Below are 16,954 nucleotides of genomic sequence, written 5' to 3'. Positions count from 1 at the left end.
CGGAGGGAGGCACCCTGTCTGGCTGCCAAGGCAACACTAGCAATTTATGACATCAGAGGCTTGAGGTTTTTGATTCTCAGGAGGCTAGAAAGATCCACCTTCCTGTTAGCTATACTAAATGGAAATTCTAGTTTTTCATCTCTTTGCTTCAGTCCCTCAGGCTTAGGAATGAAATCAAAGGCCTTTGGTTGGGTGGTGAGTGACCTAGCCATTGGAATGAATGCCTGTGAGGTTCTCTTTCCCTCTCTCTTCACCAGTATCTCTGCATGCTCTTTCCCTCTCCTTTGGCATCTCTCTCTTTTGGGGTTTCGCCCAGTGGTATTTCTGCTCTCAAACCGGCCCTCCTGCAGTGTGCTCTCTCTTTGCACCAGTCACACTGTGTCCCTTAGCACACCAGAGGCATTTGTTTCCTTTGATACCTCATCGTCTCCTCTTTTCCCCCTACCAAGCTCCATGCAGCCCTGCTCTGCCTCCACACTCCTCCATTTCCTTCCATTTATCTTCTTGGTACCATACTCTTTTTCCACCTCATCTTATTCTTCAATTCTTCCCTTCCCCCACTTTGCCACTGTATTAATTTCATATTGCTTTTTCCGTTGACTTCCTCTTTAGGAATAGGCTATCATTTCTCTCCCTCTTTCCTGCTATATCACTAGTAACCTGTGTTTTATTTCATTAATCACCTCTGGGTTTCTCTCCTGCCCTCCATTCCACATGGATTTTCTTCCCTTTCTTTTGCACGTTTCTTACATCATGCATTTCTCTACCTCATGCATTTATCGCATTGGCCTCTCCTTCCTTTCTGTAACTGTGTTCACCTCTGCCTCTGTTTACCTCCTCCTTTTCCCTTCCAAGCTCCCAAGGGCTGGAGAAACAATGATGGTCTTAAATCAAGGTAAATTCTCCAGACTCATAATTCACCTTTCCCATTTTTACGCTGAGTGAACCTGGCCCCTTGAATAAGATAGCTTCTGTCACACAAATGAAAACTGCCTCCTAAAGACTCATGCTGAATCCAAACATGAAAATAATAGAGGCCCAGGAAGAAGATGAACTAGAAAGTGAAGAGTTACTGAAGGATGAGGGGGAACCAAGCAGGGTGGAGCTCAGAATCCTAGAGAATTTCCTCTGATAAAATTTAAGTTGACAGTTGACGGACATAATGGTCGTGACTGATGAAGGAGTTATATACCCCTGGAAGCCTGTTAAATTGATTTCTTGGCCTGTTTATGTGCCTTCACAAACAATACTCCCCACTTCTTCCAGCCCCTTGCTCTGTGGTACCTTCTGTTTCTGGGGTTAAAATGTTAGATGACAGGATACAGGATAAAAAAGAAAATTAGGTTGCTCAAGAAGAAAAGGTAGGAAGAGGGCAAATTATAGGAACAAAGGTGGAGAACAGTCAAGGGAGATGATGGGGGACAGGGATGGAAAAAAAGGGTGAAGCAAAATGGGGAGATGAAAAAATATTCAATAGTAAAGTGAGGGCAGGGAGGAAAATCAAGTCAGCAGGGAAGAGGTTTGTGGTGGGAAGCTCCTGGAGAGGCACACAACACACTGGAAAGGAGAGGTGAGGTCCTGATGGGGGAGACAGGCACATGGCAAAGGAGACTGTCAACAATGCTAGGAAGTCCCAAAGCTCCCCTGGTGAAGGTGGCTGAGGAGGCAGTCCTGGCTGTGCTGAAAGGGCACTGGAGTCCTTGGGGGAGACACATCTGCTCCATTCCTCCACTCTTCCAGGCCTCTGACCATTGACTATCACAATCATGGCTGATAAGCCAACTCCAAGGTAGCCTGAAAAGGCCAGAAATATTATCCATAAGGACCCTGAAGGAGAGGGCATAGAGTCTTAGACGGGCAGAACAGTCGGGAAGCCAAGGCATGACACACCGTGGCAGGGACACCCGGGGAGAGTATCATTCGGATAGGAAGAGTCACATGTGGAGACAGTGACACCCAGACCCGGAGATGGAAGGGTGGGGAGAACGAATGAGGTGAAGAATGGCAAAATCAAGAGGTAGGGGCACATGGACGGAGATCAGCGGGGCTACAGACGCGCGTGGTCGAATGCTCAGAGATGATACGGCTACTCAGAGAGAGGGGCAGACAAGAGTGGAGAGTTGGGGGCCAGGAGAGACTTCACCTTGAATGGAGCAGTGACCTCCCCTCACCTACTCACACCTTTCCAAAAAAAAAAAAAAGCTCAAGGCAAAAACGAAGATCTGAGATTAAAGGTATCCACGTCCCCTTCCACCCCCACCCCTTGGCGCGCTAGCCCATCCATCAGCCAGCCCGCCGGCCGCGGTTCCTCCACCATCCCGCGGCCGGCGGGGGGCAGCCGAGACCCAGACCCCTCCGGGCTGACAGCTCTGAGCCCCCGCACTCACCCGGTCTCCCCTTCCCTCTGAGACCCCCGCTCCACGCACGGCTCGGTGCAGTCCGTCTAGGCTCCCGTGACCCTCAGTCAGTCCGGCTGGCTCCTGGTCCAGCCTCGATGCCTTCCCCTCCCCATGTCTCCCTCCACCCCTTCATCTCTTATCTTCCCCCGGATCCCCGTTCGCACACCCTCTCCCCCTCAACCCCTGTTCCTCCTCCTCGGGCTCCCGGTCTGTCCGTCCGTCCTGCCCCCCACCCCCACCCAAGCCCCTTCCTGTCCCTCTCCATGCCCTCCAGCGGCTGTCTCCGGGAGCCTCCTCTCCCCTCCGTGTCAAGCTTCCAAAGAGCAAGGGAGAAGAGAGAGAGGGAGAGGAGAAAAAAACCCAACCCAGCAGCATCGGAAATCGATGCACTTACACCTCAGCTGGAAGCAGGGACAGGAGTCGAACCGCGGCCGCCGAGCAGCGCGAGGCGGGGAGGGGAGGGGGCGGCTCTTGGAAAGGACTTCTTCGATGTGTTGATTCCTTTTTTTCCCCTCCTCCTCCCTCCCTCCAGCGCTCACTCCGGGGCGTCGGGGACGGAGATGGAAAAAATAAATAAATAAATTCACGGCGGTGAGGGAAGTGAAGGAAAATAATCAATGCTATTTGGCTGCGGCTGAAGTGCTTTCCCGGCTTCGTGAGGGGGTTTCCATTGATTCACCCTGGGCACTCGCTCGCTCCCTGCCTCCTCCTCCTCCTCCTCGCCCTCCGCCTCCTCCTCGCCCTCACTCCTCCGCCACATTCACTGGCTGGAGCCGAGGCGTCCCACACAATGGAATAATCAATACCCAGGCGCCCGGGGCGGCCCCACTGAGCAGGTGCAGCGGCCCGCCCGCCGCGGTGGATGACGGGAGTGGTAGTCCTTCGGCTTCGGCCCAGGCCCCGCCTGCCAGTCCCTAAGCGTCCTGTCCGCCTACGGACCCAAGGCCAGTGGACTGGCGGGCCCTTGCGCTGGCCACCTGCTGGACTCTGGCGCCAGGCCCAAACAAGTGCCTGCAGAGAGAACAGGTGCCTTTAAACTCTTCCCCTTCTTCTCGTCCGCCTGCCTACAGAAACCATACGCCTGTTTGTTGTGCTTTTATTTTATATCAGCTCTAGAGCAAGCCCTGGCTTCTACCAGCTTCCCAGAGCCGCCCTTGGCTTCTTTTTTCACAAACTTCTTCCTGCCTTATTAGTCCTCCTCTTCCTTTCCAGTTGGGTGCTAGAACCTTCTTTCCGACAGCAATTACCCCGAAGTCTCTTGAGAGCTTCTGTCTCCTCCATGCGGTCGCATAATCCCCAGAGTTGGGTGGGGGAAGGGGAGATTCTGGCTCATGGTCCTCATCTTCAGTTTATCAGCTGATAAGCTCTCCTGTATTCTAGTAACAGTAATTGCTAAGGTTTATTGAGTGCCCAGGGACAGTTCCAAGCACTTTTACATATGTTATTTAATCTTCATAACTAGTCCCATTTACAGTTGAGGAAACCAGGGCACAAACACGTTAATTAACTGGCACAATGTCACAGGGTCAGTAAGTGATAGAGCTAGGGTTCAAAACAAACTTCAATGGTCTGGCTCCAAAGCCCACACTGCTGCTATAGCTTCTCTAAAAAAAAAAAGAAAAGAAAAAACACGAATTCACAGGGAAAAAAGGAAAAAGAAACTAATACTTGGAATATTATGTGAGTTTGTCATTGAATTCTTATGCATAACTGTGAAGCAGTCCACACTTTACCAATGAAAAAAATGGGTTTAGGAAGGCAGAGGAGCTTTCCCAAAGCCAAATACCTGGAAAGTGAAGCTGGGAGTTAACCCCATGTCCGTCTGGCTCCTCAGTCTAATCTTTCCTTTCCATTAAGCTGCTACCTCTGTACCACTGAATTGGACCTTAAAACTTAGGGAAAAGATTTGGTCTTCTTCCCCAGGGAACAAAAATGAAAAACAAAGGATGGATGAGAAGTAGGCCACTGAGAGAAGCTAGGGGCTAGGGTCTCTCCCTTCCCTAACTATTGGGGCTTATTATAGTGTGGGGGCAGAGATGTGTTCATCTCTTGGGAAGGAATTGGTTCAAAGACGCAGGGAATTCAGAGTGAAAACAAAGTCAAGAAAGCAAAGTAAGTTTTATTATACCCTGTAAAAGAGTAACAGGGTGGGCCTGCCCAAGCTCTGACAGGTAGGCTACTAAAGAGTATGATTGTGCAGTTGCAGTCCTGTCTGGGTCACCCAGGTGATGGGAACTTGCAAGCCCAAATCAGAGATCTCAGTAGTCCCTCTCTACTTATCTGAAGTAGGGCAGAGAGGGTGAAGACTTGTGCTTAAGTCTAGAAGATACAATGAAATGAAGTTACAAAGATGCTTATCACTGGAAGAGCACAGAGACAAAAAATAAGTTGAGCAGCAAGAAGTCTTTATTATAAAGCAAAAAGTACACACTTGAAGAAAGGGGAATGTGGGCAACCTCAGGAGGCACACTTAAGGGTTTAGGGTTTGGGGTTTCATAGGGCCTTTTGAGTAAGGATCAGCATAAGACATGATGTATATGAGTGATTCATAATTCCTTTGAAGTTTGTCCTAAGAACAGGGTTATTTAGGTGACTATGTTGGTTCAGATTTGGCATGCTTTATCTATCTGTCCTGGTTACAAAGTTACTTAATTAAGGGGCTGGAAGAAGAGGAAGAACAGCAAATAGATTAAGTTAAAGAACAAACTGGGCTTTTTTCTCAGACTAAGTAGATTTTATAATGACATGACCCTTGTCCTATTTCTCTGCCCTACCTCATGAGGTAGGCAGAGAAGTCCTTGATTGACAGTCTTTGGTCTTAGAGGCCTGATCTAATTGGTACAATGAAGACATGGGCTGTGCTCTGATGTTTCTCTTTATCTGGAAAATTTTTTTTTATCTGGGGAATATCTGGACAGTCCAAGTCACTCCTGGCCTTTGAAACTTCAACTAATTAATTAAGTCTGTGAGTCTGTCTGGCTCTCTGGTTTTATCTGGTTAACTCTTTGAGTCCCTTTTAGTTGGCTTTACTGACTTTATTCTCTTCCACCCTGCTTATGTCTGTTTGTCTCTGCCTAACAATCCCAAACTCAAGATGGCATGTCTGTAAACCAGTGTGCTCCCCACAATACTTCCCAAAGCAGTCAAAGAGTCACCCCCATGTCTTCTTGTGTTTTAAATGAACTTGAGTTTTTTCCTAGAGTCCCTTGGAAACTCAGTGACAAATTCCTCAGTCTGGCATTCAAGGCATTTTCCAACCTACTCTTCAACATTATTATTTCTAGTCTCAACTCCTTCTTACATTCTGGCCAGGTGCTCTCCAGCTTCTGGGCCTTTGTTTATGCTGTTCCAGTCTCCATCTAGATCTCCAGCTGTTGAAATCCCATCATGTCTTTAGTTCCCACCCAATATAATACTTCCTCCTCTGACAGAAAGCTTCCTACCCACCCCTACTCTGAATATGTAGGCCAGTATATGTTTGTCTCCTCTAAAACTCCAGAGTAACTAAACTGGTCTTAGTTATCCTTCTTTTCAGCCCATTGCCACTGGGGCCTGCACTTACTGGGCAGCCATAATAATTAATAAAATATCTGCTGGACAGTGTCTGAGTGAATGGCTTGTATTCCAGGCCCATATGCTACCAAAGGCTTTATCAAATAGTTTCTTTTTACAGTAGCTACTACCCCAAAGTGAGGGGTTTGGAAAGTGGATTGGGGCCTCAGCTCCTTCCATCTTACTCTCCCCAGTCAACTTTGGTAGAGTCCTTTTGGACTGAGCGCAGCTTTCCTGTCACCATAGCGACGGTGGGGCAAGAAAGCAAAGTCTCCCTTTGGAACTACATCTCCCATCATGCACCCAGGCCCCAGGGTGCCCGGCCCAGCCTGAGGCCTGAGACCCCGGCTGACCCCAGGGACCCAGGAGGCGTCCAGGATGAGGAGCTGAGCGCTGGTGAACGGCTGCGCTCCCGGCCCACCGCGGAGGTCCCGGCCCCCTATAACCTAGCAGCCTCTCGGCCCCGGCCTGCCCTCGGCACCTACACATCGGGCCTAATATGGCCGCTAGTGCTGGGACCGGTGGGGTGCGCAGAGGCCGGGTTAAGGTCGGGGGCCAGGGACTGCTCCCGGCATTCCTCGCGGGCGTAGCGTGGGCTCCCTTCCCCCATCTCCAGACCCCACGCGAGGGACACCCTCGAGCTTTGAGGTGAGACCTGAGGCTGGCCGGGGCTGTGGCGGGGGAGGGTGGGGTCATCCTGGGTATCCGTGAGCCACTTGCCTCCGGCCTGCAAACTGTAGAGGTGGAACATTGAGAGGAGGGCACCTGCTACATGGCTTGCTTCCTAGGGGCGCTTTGGATTGAGGGCATCGTTAGCAGTGGAAGGGATTTCACTGGGGAACTGTTATTGTTGCAGAACCAGAAAACATCAGAGACAGGCCATCTATCACTGAGGCAGGAAGAAAGAGCTGAAGCCCCCAACATCGAACCCTCATAAATTCTTCAGGGCGATCTTTACTAGACTGTCACCCTGCAAGGCTGAGCCTCACCCTTGGGAGTTCAGCAAATGTTTGTTGATTGACTGATTGCAGGTAGCATGGCTCAGAGCTTGATTGAGGTGGAGCGCAAGTTCATTCCTGGGCCTGGCACAGAGGAGCGTCTGCAGGAGTTGGGGGCTACCCTGGAGCACCTGGTCACCTTCCGAGACAGCTACTATGACACCCCTGAGCTGAGCCTCATGCAAGCTGACCACTGGCTGCGACAGCGAGAAAGTAGTGGATGGGAGCTCAAATGCCCTGGAGCAGCAGGTGTCTCAGGACCCCACACTGAGTATATGGAACTCACAGCTGAGCCTGCAATTGTGGCCCAGCTCTGTGAGGTCCTGAGGGCTGAGGTTCTGGGGACTGGAGGTGTGGCTGCTGTGCTGGGCCCACTGGGGCTGCACGAAGTAGCTAGTTTTGTGACTCAACGTAGAGCCTGGAAGCTTGTGCTATCTGGAGCTGATAAAGAGGAACCGCTGCTCAGGGTAGACCTGGACATAGCTGACTTTGGTTACACTGTGGGTGAGGTAGAGGCCGTGGTGCACGAGGAGGCTGAAGTCCCAGCTGCGCTAGAGAAGATCTACAGCCTCAGCAACATGCTTGGTGAGGAAGACAGGCCCATTTGTGTTTTCCCTGTTCTCTTCCAGATATACCCACCGGGCCAGTTAGTGAGGAGGGTCTTAGGGTTATTTCTCTAATGGGAATTGTTTTAGTTTTCTAAAGAACTCAGTTTGCTTAAGGCTTTATACAATAGTTTATTTTTACAGTAGCTGACTAACCTGGATTTAATCCTTACATGTGTCTCTAGTTTGTCTCATTTGATTTTCATACCTCTAGCCATGTCAACTTCCCTTCAATTCCTTGCTGGTTCTTTGCTTCAGTCCTTCAACCCACCCTTCCTGACCCCAATTCCCATCCTCTCATTTTCACAACCACCTAGATCCTCATTTAATTTGTCCCATTGGCTGTGAGTAAAAGGCCAGAGCGTTCTATGTATGTGATGGCAGAGCCAGCATTGGAGATGATTTTCCTGTTCCCAGGCTCAGCTCCCCTGTAGGTAGGTCATCCACATGAGTGTGGGGTTGTGCACCTCGGGGCCTCACAGCCATGGGGTCCTATTGCCTCCTCTGCAAACATCCACTGAATTCCTTGCTGTATGCCCAGCATGCTGCCAGGCACTAAGAGTAAGCCACTGACTTATCATGGTTCCCTATCACACAGAGGCTGGAATTTATGTGAATCCCACCCCATGGTTGTAGCTGCTTCCCTTTTACATCCCTTGGTGTCTTCACGTATGTCTCTGCATGTGCTTCATTACTAACCTAATGAGCTTTGTCTTGCCTAGATGGGCTTTAATCTGGATTGGGGGACATGAGCAGTGACTAAAAAGAATTGATACTGAGGCACCCTGTCTTCCCAGCCCCCCTCCTGCCTGAAGTGGCCCTTTTACACCCCACTGCACAGGCTAATCAGGAAGTGGGCTGGTGGGTTATAGAAGCTGGCTGTACAGCACAGAATCCCAGGGCTGTCTTGGAAACAACTGAGCTCCAGCTGCATGAGCAGGAGTCTAAGCACTCACGGCTCTGTCTGGTTCTCTCCTCATCCTCCTTTTGCCTGTAGGTGTGTCAGTGCAAGAGAAGGCGCCTGCCAAGCTGATCGTGTACCTCCAGCGCTTCCGTCCTCAGGACTGTCAGCGCCTGCTAGAAGTGCACAGCTCCAGAGAGAAGCCACAGGGGACTGATGATCCTGACAGTAGCTTGGGCTAGGGTGTAATTTCCTCAGTGGGGAAGAGAGCTCTGGGTCTGACCAGGTTCGTTCCTGGGCTCGCTGTGCCACTTTCCCTGGTTTCCTTTCCCACAGTGACTCCTCTCCAGCCTTCTGTTCCTTCACCCTACCCACAGCTATCTTTCCTCCAGCCCTCCCAGACTGCCTCCTCTCCCTCATTCGTCAGATGCAATCTGTGGGCCGCCCCTCTCCCCTGGCCGCTAAGCAGCCTCCATTGATTTCCGCTCGTGTTTATAGGATTTCCACTTAGCCGTGATCAGTAGTTAAGCACAGGAAAATCCCCTGCCACCCCCCTCCCTTGGTCGATGCCATTGATTCTGCCAGCGGCTCCTAAACTGCCTTACAGCTGAGTTAGAGATGAGGGGAGGCAGCAGGGATTTCCCTGCCTTGGGGTGTGGAGAACAGCAGCAGGTTGGGTAAATGGGTGGGAATCCGTTTTAGAAATCCAGAAATCCTGGTTTGATTTTGCGTCTATGCCAGGCTCTGGCCAAGAAGGCAGAGTGCCCCTAGTGGAGGTTTAGGGGCAGATTTGCTCCCCAACCTGAAAAGAGGCAGAAAGAAAACCCTTCTTTGTTGAAACAGGATCCTAAGGCTCAGGGGAAGATAAGTATTTCCTAAGAAGTCGGTTTCCTTGCTGTTATTCATAGATGTTTTCTGCCTCAAATATGCCCAAATAAGGCTTTTCCCCCTCAGGCTTTATTGGGCTTTTCTCATTTGTGGCAATGGGGAGGGGGCAGGCCCCCCCGCAGTTTCTGCAGTGGCAAGCACAGGAACAGAGCGCTGGTGGTCCTCTGGTATAGGTAGGCTCCAAGGTGCTGGGACCCCCTGTGGTGTTGGAGCCACAGGAGAATTTCAGGCTGTGAGTGGAGGCTGTGTTACTGCCATGTCTCTGTAGGCAAGTTGTTCACCTCAAAGATCTCCTGCACTGACTGGCCAAAGTGGTTGTAGGTGAGGCGCAGCTTTAGCCGTAAAGTGGCCTAGAAATGGGAGACAGAGACCAGGGTTAGCACCTCTGACATCTGTCCCTGGATCTTATCCATAGGGTGCTTTTTAGCTCACCTTGTTAGGATTGTGGATTTGGAGGAGCTGGGTCATCGGAAGGCCACCCTGAGCTGGAACTGTGTCCCCACTGGGGGCCTGTAGCTGCAGCTGGAAACTCTGAAGATAGGAGGTTGGGGCAGAGCACAGTAAGGCAGCAAGCTGGGCTCAGGCAACCCCTCTACACTCAGTGGTCTTAAATTCTTCCCAGAACTCCCCAAGTGCTTGTTTCTGCATGTCACTCCCTTCCCTACCCAGTTTCTCTATTAGTGGCTTTTTCTCCCAGAGTGCCCTGGCCATTACTGAGTCCTGGTCTTCCACAAACCTTGGGCACAGCAGCCTGGCAGATGAAGTGGGTGACATCACCCCTTGAGGTGTTGGTAGCAGTGACAGTGATTAAGAGCACAGCAGGGGTTTCAGGGGGTCGAACAAAAGACAGATTCAGCTGTAGTCCTTCACGCTCAAACACTTTGAGATTTGGGATGGGAGCTAGAGTAGGGAGAGAGAAGCAGCTCAGTGTACAGGCTGAAGATAATGAGTTCATGTATTCATTCAGCAACAATTAGGTGAGTGCCCACTGGGTGCAGGGCACTGCTTGAGATGCTGCTGACAAAGTGGACAAGAAGTCCCTGTTGGAGCTTATAGTCTAATGGAGGGATAGAAACAATAAACAAGAAAACAACCAAGATAATCACAGGCTATAATTGGTGCCATGAAGGAAATAAACCATGCCAGAATAACTGGGAGGAACTAACTTAAGTAAAGTGGTGAGGGAAGCATCTGATATTTTTGCTGGGGCCTGAAGAGAACGAGCTGGTGATTTGTGCTGAAGAAAGCACATTCTATGTAAAAGAAGCACGAACTGCCAAGGGCTCGAGGAGAGAGGGTCTGAGGAGCTGAGGTGCCAGAGGCGTGTGTAGTGGCTAAGTATATGAGATGGGCTTGGGGGGCGCAGGTCCTACAGGCCATTAACAAGTATGGAACAAAAGGAAGACATTGAGGGGTGTATAGAACGGGGCCGGCACAAGCCGATGAACCCTTTTACCTGCCAAGATGCGGGTGTGATGGGGACACACGGCAGGGAAGAGGGTGCATGGCCCTTAGTCCTTAGGCTAAGAAGCAGCATCACATTTCCACCCCCTAACCCCTCAAGACATTTGCCTTCTTCCGCCTGCTAAGGCCTACCAGGGGGTGGAGGAGCCCAGGGAAGGTCCAGGAGGTGTCCTAAAGCGCTGCCTGGGGAGGGATCCGGAGCGAGGGGATGCTGGGCAGCCCCACATGGGCCATCCAGAAGGTCTAACAGATCCAAGAGCTGGGAAGCCTGGGGGAAAGGGCAACAGGGTCAGGGCTGTGTGGAAGCCCAAGTCCTCTTCCCTCTGTGGCTTCTGGCCTCCTCACCTGGGGCTCTGTGGGAACAGGGGTCGCTTCTGAAGGTTGGACTTCTTCGCTTTCCTTTGCTTCCTCATCAACCCGAGGGTCACCTCGCTCCGCAAGAGGCATTTTTTCCAGCACAGCAGCCCTGGGAGAATAGAATTCAGGTGTATCCCTCTTACGCGGACCCTGGGCTTTTCACAAGAGGCATGTGGGGGGTGTAAGAACATGGTAGGTTCAAGTGCCCCTCAGATTTCCTAGATGGCATAGTTAGTGGTTTTCAGATGAGCGAGGGGACCTGGAAGCCAGCTTAGCTTCAATAAACTGTAGGTAGGAGGATGCCCCTGTACTCAGAAAAGGACACTGGGAGAGACATCTAGGAAGAAGGCAGGGGCTTGGGTCCTATATCGTGGCAGAGTGTGGCTCAAACCTCATGTGGTCGTACTTCCGGAAGATGGTGTTATACTCTACGGCCCGCTGCTGCAGCTCCAGGTCCAGGCAGCTCCCATAGATGGACACCACCTGGCGGATGCGGCTGGGCCACAGGGTTGGGTTTGAGTAGGACTGGCCATCTGCCATCACCCTTCGACTCCAGGATGGGGCAGGGAAGGGGGAGGCCCCACAAGACAGGGAGATACCCATGACACTTAGCTCAAAATGAGAAACCCGAGGACTGGAGTTTTGGGTATGTGCCTACAGAGAAACTGGTGGGCATAGTAAAGGGACATCTCACTGGATGCACCAAGAGGGTCTCTGGGAAGGGCTGGGAGCCCTTACTTGCTGTCCCCACGGAGCCGGGTGCTGAGCTTCATGAGGGCTGTGAGGGCATATCCTCGGGTGGCTGGCAGGGACATGTGGGACTGCAGTACCCTCTCCAGCAGGGCTAGCACCTCTTCTTCCTCCACCTTTAGGAGGGGTGGGGAGAGGGTGACACACAGGTGGTTAACCTCGGGCCAGCCCTGCCAAGTCCCTTCTCAGTGTACCCCCAAAGCAGGTCCCACCTGAAGAGGCTCCATTTCCTCACAGCTACCCTCCAGTAGGAGGTCCCCGAACTCCCCAATGCACCAGGCTGCCACTTGCACCAGTGGTTGCTGCATGGAGTAAGAAAAGTGCTGGGCCAGTGTCTGGGTCCCCTCACTTCCAGACCCTGATACATCCCGTAAGGTGGTGCACAGAACGGTAGGGTTTGGAAGGGTAGGGAAAGGGAAGGGCCTTGGCACCAGAGCAGTTAGGTTAGCGTTTGTTCTCCATCTGTCCTGGCTCCTGGGCTTCCTCTGCCCTCTGGTGGCCAAGCTTCTGAACTACATAGCCCGACCACAAGGGGTGCAGAAGGACAGAGGCTCCCTCCCTTGGGAAGGGATGAATGGTGTCTAAGTACCCTACTTAAGTAATGTGGGAAGGGGGCTACAGATACTGGCTGACATCTGTTAAGTCATTCACCATTCAAAATAGTAGTAAAACCTAAGACATGCAGAAAGAACTTTTATCTATTTCATTTGGTCCTCAAGACAGCTCTGAAGACAGGGTAGAAAGCTGAGTATGCTGGGCATGAAGAAAAGTAAACAAGTCATCTGTCACACAGCCAGTAAGTACCAAGTTGGGACAGAAGTCCAGGTGTTCTAATTAAAAGGGCTCTGACCTTGAGTGTTTCCTCCATTAAGTAGGTAACTGAGCTTCAAGGAAAACCAGACGGGAGTCAAGTGTAGGGAGAAGGTAGCCCAGGAAGGTGGGGAGGGCAGTTTGGGTTGTGGGGAAGCACCTGGGAGATGTCCTCTGCCAGGGCACTGTAGAGGCGGCGCACGGAGTAGGCATGTAGCTCCTGGGCACCACCGATCAGCTGGGTCAGGTTGGCCACCGCGTCGTCCCGCACGTGGGTGCCCGCCTGGAGATGGTGGTGCAGCCACATCAGTGTGGGGAGTGCTGTCCACTCCCACCCAGCTCTCAGACCAGTCCCTGCCTCACCGTTGTCAGCACGCGCAGGATAGTGTCTATGTGCCACCGCCTGGTTGGGGCAAACCTAAGGGACATGGGGCTCTTCAGCCCTAGTGCTGACCTTCCCCAGATTCTACCCTCTGTCTCCTGGGCACCTGTCACCTCACCTCTCTGCTGCCAACAGGATGCCTGAGGCACAGTCAGCCCGCAGATCAGCAGGGCAGGACTCCAGAAAGCCCTGCAGCTCATGTGTCATGGCTCGCACATTGGAGCTATTCACCAGAGCCAAGCTGAGTTCCAGGGCTCGCCTGGCAGCAGAAAGAAGTGTGTCTACACAATGTCCAGGTCACCCTGAGACATGCCTTAGGCCCTCCCATTGCCCAGGCACCTGTCTCCTTAGGCCCCTCACACCAGCTGCTCTGAGCTGGTCTGGGTCTTGGCCACCATGTGCTGAGCCCTCCATCCTGCTCACCGGCTGAGGGAGACATCAGGTTCCCGCAGACATTCTACCACGGTGGGCCGGTGCCGCTGGACAGCACTGTGGTCAGACTGCACCAGCCGCAGCAATGATGTCAGGGCTACATACCTGGCCACAGTGGGAGAGGCCTGCTCATGCCATGGCCATCAGCCCCCTCCCTGCCCTGTCCTGCCTTGGGTCATGGGATAAGAGGTAGGTGAGTCAGGAGACTCTGAAAGAGGGAAGGCACAGGGCCAGGGGCTCAGAGGCACAGCCCAGCCAGACACCTGAGACTGTTACCTAATGTTCTTGTCACTGTTGAGCAGGAAGCGGCCAAGAATGTTGACAGCTAGAACCTATGGAAGGCAGATGTTGGGGACAGTCAGGGAAGGAGCAACCTGCTCATTCAGGAATAGGGACTGCATGGAGCAGGAGGATAAGGTGGGGGGAGAAACTCGGCAACAGGGCCTGTCTGCCTGGCTGGGGTTGTGAGTGGGCCACAGTGAGAGAGGCATATGGGAGGGTACCCGCAGGCCAGCGGCAGAGCGGATGTCCATGATGGTGTGGACTGTCTCAAACAGGACCGCATTGCCTGCGTTTCGGCTGGTGTCTGTGTTAGTGGCCACCTGAATAGGTTTGAGAGAAGATACATCTGTAAGGGGTTCTGTCCTCTTCTCAGGTATCTCGAAGGTCTCCACCAGGTCATCCCTCAACCATCTAATGACATTCCCTGCGTTCTTACGTATGTCAGGGGCTACCACACTGAGACTGTGTTTATCTTCTGAAGATGAGAGTCTACACGGCCACAGCAATTTTAAGTAATCATGTGAGGGATGCCCAGGGATTACAAAGCAACACACCTAGCCAGAGGCCCCTGCCCAGTTCCCCACCTGGGCCAGCAAGTCATTCATGATTTCACTGCTCTCATGGTTCCGGCCCAGAATTCGAAGCAGACGAAGGATCTGGACCTGAGTTTGTGTTGAAGGTGGAAAGGTGGAGAGGTTCAGAGGGTAAGGAGTCACAGGGCTGAGGAGGTGAGTCCAGCATCGAGGAGAACATTGGGAGGGGTCCGGCTAGTTCCAGAGAGCCTCCCTACCCCTTCCCCACAGGTCCCTTGGCCCCCAAGAGGGCATCGGAGGTATGTGAGGCCAGGGGATTTGGGGACAGGCTTTTTTTTGTTGTTGTTACCAAACCGGATTTTCTGACCTTCAGGCATTGGTTCCCTGCACTGGTTCGATGACCTGGGCAGTCCTGTGTCTGCCACCCTCCTGCTCAAGACACTGAGTGAGCCAAAGTGTTCTCTGGGTGACCACTGGCCATGGGCTCACTGCTAAGCTTTGTTCTGGGGATATAACAGGGAAGGGTGAATCTACCTGCAGGAAGGGGTCGCTGACTCCAGATATGCTATGCTCTGGGGAGTATCCTGTCATCAACAGAGTCTGGAGGATCTGCACCAGTTGGGGTACCACCTGGAGGGAGGATACAGCCTTGTCTGGGCATTCTCCCTAATGCTCTGCAGTTTCTGCCCCATTCCAATCCCACTGCCCCTTTTTCTGGCCCATGACCTACCCCTTCACCAGCCCACCTTTCGAAAGTGCTTGAGGGCTGCAGGACTTCGTTCACAGAGCTCTGTGATCAATGTGATGGTGCCCAGCAGGATGCCTGGGGTGAAGGTTGGGGAAGTGAACGATGGGCCAGGGACACAGAGCCTATTGCCCGTGTGCGACTGTGTGCACAGGCTATTCTTCTCCTATGTACTGGTGTCCCCATTTTTCACTTCTGTCCGTAGCAAGAGCTGAGGCCGGGGATGGGGAGCTCTGTGGCCTTACCATGGTGGCGTTCATGAAGCAGGTGGACACAGGGTGGGAGGAAGATGTTGGAGAGCTCAGGGACCTTCCGGATCATGTGCACTGCAGTCAGAACAGCCTGCAGGGGTCAGGGGGCTCAGATAGGGCAGGGGTGTGCCAGAACATGACACCCACCTCCACCACACGGCAAACAAGGGACAGTTTCTGGAGGGGCAAGTGCCTAGTGTCCTGCCTCTCACCTTCTTGCGTACATAGGGGCTGGGCTGCAAAAGCAGTTTCTCCACCTCAGTGGCCAGGTCCCGGCACATCTCAGCAGAGCCCATGGCGCTCAGAGTGCACAGGGCCAGGCCTTGAACTGCCTGAATCCCTTGGTTCAGGTCACTGCAGAGTTGGAAGGGTGGTCAGTCAAGCCTCTGAGAAATCCAGATCTTCCCAGTGCCTCACAGCAGGCAGCCCCCTGGGATTTCCCAGCGTCCCACTCTCCCATCTCCCTGATTCCAAGTGCTTCCCGGACATCTCTCACTTCTTGATGCTGTTGGTAATGAGCAGGTGGGCATCCTGCCTCTCATCCAGTAGAAGCATGGCACCCAGGTAGCCCACCCTCTTGTCTGTGAATCTGGGGGAGCCGATCAGTTTCAGGCACTCCATCTATAAAAAAGGGGGCAGACCAGGAAGGGGCAGGGGTGAAACCAGAGGCACAAACACCCCTTTTCTATCTTCCTTCTTAACACCAGATTAACTTGTGGTGGCACCATATCCTATCACCCTTCCTTCAACAAGAGGCGAAGCTTAAGAGACTCAAAGTGGGTAGTTTCGAGGAACTAAGAGTAAGTAGGAGGATGGGAGAGGAAAGGAGGAGACGCCTTGAATGGGAGTAGCCGGAGAATGAAGGGTTCAGTCTTGCTGATAACCTATAGCAATTGTAAAAGTAAAGGAGGTCAGTGGTGCATGCTGAGGGCGGTCTCAGAAATCCCATATAATAAAAACATAAGGGCGCAAATAGGTGAAGGCGTCCGAGGCCTATGGAGGAATCCCTGCCCAGTACCTGTCCAAAGTGGGCAGGGTAGCCCAACATGTGGACGTAGAGCAGTTTGGCCAGCTGGCGGTGCCTGTACAGAGGATCCCCATGGCGGAAGGAGGCTCGGATGTGGGCACACTCCTTTTGGATCACCTCCCTCTCCTGGGCCTGGGTCTTGGCCCCACGAATCTCCTCGATTAGATCTTGAAGCTTCAGTGAAGGTGTCACCATTCTGAGGGGGGAGGGTCAGAGCCCGGAAATGGAGAGGGTTTTAACCCTCTGGCCGGGAATGCTGGCCTTTCTGCTCAGGATTGCCCTATGTTAAGATTCCGAGGGCCCGAGTCCCACAGTTATCCTAAAGCTGGGGCATTTACCTGTACTCCCCCTGTGTTTCTCCCAGTTTCGCACCCCCCTCGCGTAGTGGTGGAGATCCCCACTACGCGTGCGTCACCGCCCCACCTCGCGCCCTTTCCTACTGAGCATGCGCCAGGACCCCGCCCGTTTTCTCCCCCACCGTCTGCACCCACCTGGTTTCCCATCCCTAGCTAGATTCCTTTCCTTCCTGAGCCCTGCGATATGTCTTCCATGGGATTCCAGCCCCCTTTCATATCCCA

The 16,954-nt window shown here is 52.6% G+C and overlaps 2 protein-coding genes across 6 annotated transcripts; one reads left to right on the top strand and one right to left on the bottom strand.

Moving 5' to 3' along the window:
* The first annotated feature begins 3,293 nt into the window (after positions 1 to 3,293).
* On the top strand, positions 3,294 to 10,445 carry THTPA (thiamine triphosphatase). Of its 2 annotated transcripts, none has more exons than XM_036884516.2 (3): positions 3,294 to 3,425; positions 6,983 to 7,534; positions 8,552 to 10,445. In XM_036884516.2, the coding sequence occupies exons 2-3, from the start codon at positions 6,988 to 6,990 to the stop codon at positions 8,695 to 8,697; spliced, it is 693 nt and encodes a 230-aa protein (XP_036740411.1). In that variant the 5' UTR covers positions 3,294 to 3,425; positions 6,983 to 6,987; the 3' UTR covers positions 8,698 to 10,445. The 2 variants fall into 2 exon arrangements, with proteins under 2 accessions (XP_036740411.1, XP_036740410.1); XM_036884515.2 differs by lacking the exon at positions 3,294 to 3,425 and adding an exon at positions 6,238 to 6,599.
* AP1G2 (adaptor related protein complex 1 subunit gamma 2) lies at positions 9,391 to 16,571 on the bottom strand. 4 transcript variants are annotated; one of them, XM_036884505.2, is made up of 21 exons: positions 16,368 to 16,571; positions 15,846 to 15,970; positions 15,562 to 15,703; positions 15,344 to 15,440; positions 15,100 to 15,176; positions 14,888 to 15,001; positions 14,405 to 14,482; positions 14,042 to 14,140; positions 13,815 to 13,870; positions 13,530 to 13,643; positions 13,225 to 13,365; positions 13,088 to 13,142; positions 12,885 to 13,007; positions 12,127 to 12,216; positions 11,903 to 12,030; positions 11,556 to 11,660; positions 11,153 to 11,273; positions 10,940 to 11,075; positions 10,080 to 10,243; positions 9,776 to 9,874; positions 9,391 to 9,693 (listed from the first exon to the last, which is right to left on the bottom strand). In XM_036884505.2, exons 1-21 carry the CDS (start codon positions 16,569 to 16,571, stop codon positions 9,592 to 9,594), a joined length of 2,370 nt encoding a protein of 789 aa, XP_036740400.2. In that variant the 3' UTR covers positions 9,391 to 9,591. The 4 variants fall into 4 exon arrangements, with proteins under 4 accessions (XP_036740400.2, XP_036740401.2, XP_036740402.2 ...); XM_036884506.2 differs by having other exon boundaries at positions 14,888 to 14,983; XM_036884507.2 differs by lacking the exon at positions 14,405 to 14,482.
* Between the last annotated feature and the right edge of the window lie 383 nt (positions 16,572 to 16,954).

The sequence above is a fragment of the Manis pentadactyla genome, chromosome 11, assembly GCF_030020395.1.
Source record: "Manis pentadactyla isolate mManPen7 chromosome 11, mManPen7.hap1, whole genome shotgun sequence".
Classification (NCBI taxonomy): Eukaryota; Metazoa; Chordata; class Mammalia; order Pholidota; family Manidae; genus Manis; species Manis pentadactyla.
Note: the sequence above shows the minus strand (reverse complement) of the source record. Positions and strands in the feature narration are given on the sequence as shown.